General features: G+C 71.3%; 1 protein-coding gene across 1 annotated transcript in view; it reads left to right on the top strand.

The window, feature by feature from the left end:
• FA09DRAFT_358043 (hypothetical protein) overlaps window positions 1-1,193 on the top strand; it is a gene marked incomplete at its 3' end in the record, with an annotated part of 4,142 nt that extends 2,949 nt beyond the window's left edge. Inside the window, exons 4-5 of the mRNA XM_025744903.1 lie at window positions 1-537; window positions 593-1,193. The exon at window positions 1-537 is cut by the window's left edge and continues 3 nt beyond it. Of these exons, the coding sequence (XP_025600946.1) occupies window positions 1-537; window positions 593-1,192 (1,137 nt within the window). The remainder of the gene's footprint in view (window positions 538-592) is intronic.
• Window positions 1,194-1,311: the final 118 nt, after the last annotated feature.

The following is a 1,311-nucleotide window of genomic DNA, read 5'->3' as shown; positions in this document are numbered from 1 at the left end:
CGCCAGCTCGACTTTCTCTACTCGTCGAGCACCTCCGTCTCGGGCCTCAACACCGACATCGACTACTCGAGCGTGCTGCGCGTGTACAACGAGCAGATCGAAGAGTGGCGCGTGACGTGGCGCTCGCGCGGCTTCTTCCGCGCCGCCGCGGATGCCGACTATGAGGAAGAGGAGGAGGAGCCGCGGCACGCGCCGGCGCCGGGCGCCGAGGCGGACCAGGCGCGGCGCTGGAAGGAGGCCGAGCGCGCGCACCCGGCCGACGACGAGGACCACCAGCGGCGCACGATGCACTTCATCACCAAGCAGGCGCCGCTGCGCTACCACTACGCCGTGCTCATCCTCAACTCCTTTGGCCTGCAGCACGCCGTCGACTATCCGCGCCGCAGCGGCCTCGACAAGGGCTACTACTTTGCGCGCTGCCTGCACGCCGCAAAGGGCATCATCCACGCCGCGGCGACGGGCCTGCGCCCCGTGCTCGCCTACTCGCCGGATCCGCAGTTTGTCATCATTTCGTATGCGTGTGTCTTTCTCCTCAAGGTGGGTGTGTGTGTTGGGACCGGCATTCTTCTAGTGCTGACGACGCCTTGCGCAGCTCACGCGCCCGGCCTTCGCCGCGTACGCCAACGAGGACGAGGTGCTGGCGCTCGTGCAGCAGGGCGCCAGCCTGCTCGAGGAGGTGGCGCTGAACCCCACGCACACGCCCGCGCTGTACGCCTCCTTTCTGCGCGCGCTGCTGCAGACGCGCCAGGAGCTGGCGACGACGCGCAGCACGGCCACGACGCCGGTGCGCTCGCGCGCCAGCTCGGTCGACGAGGGCGCGGCCGCCACGGGAGGCGCTCCGCTGCGCTCCTCGCCCCGCCCGCCGACGGCAGGCAGCGGCGCCGCGCCTGCGTTCAACGTGGCCGGCAGCGCGGCGGGCAGCGCGGCCAGCGGCGGCGGCGGCGGCGGCGGCAACAACGGCTTCACGACGCCCTTTTCCAGCATGTCCGTCGAGCAGCTCTCTGCGCTCGGCGGCCTCGACCCCGCCACGCTCGGCGGCTTCCAGATGACGTCGGCGAGCACGGAGGCGCAGACGATGAACCTCGACGATGCCTTTTGGTCGCAGCTCATGCCGCCGGGCTTCGGCGCCTCGGCGCTCGACGGCTTTGGCATCGACGGCGCCGCCGCGGCGCCTCAGGCGGCACAGCAGCAGCAGCACACCGGCGGCGTCACGGGCTTCACGCCCAGCCAGACGCGCGCCAACTCGCCGAGCTTCCTGCACGGCTTCGGCGCCGGCTTTGAGGCTGGAGCGCAGTGAGCGCCGCAAGCCTG

Source organism: Tilletiopsis washingtonensis, assembly GCF_003144115.1.
Source record: "Tilletiopsis washingtonensis strain MCA 4186 unplaced genomic scaffold FA09scaffold_2, whole genome shotgun sequence".
Taxonomy (NCBI): domain Eukaryota; kingdom Fungi; phylum Basidiomycota; class Exobasidiomycetes; order Entylomatales; genus Tilletiopsis; species Tilletiopsis washingtonensis.
The sequence above is the reverse complement of the archived record's forward strand: the minus strand, read 5'-3'. Positions and strand labels throughout refer to the sequence as shown.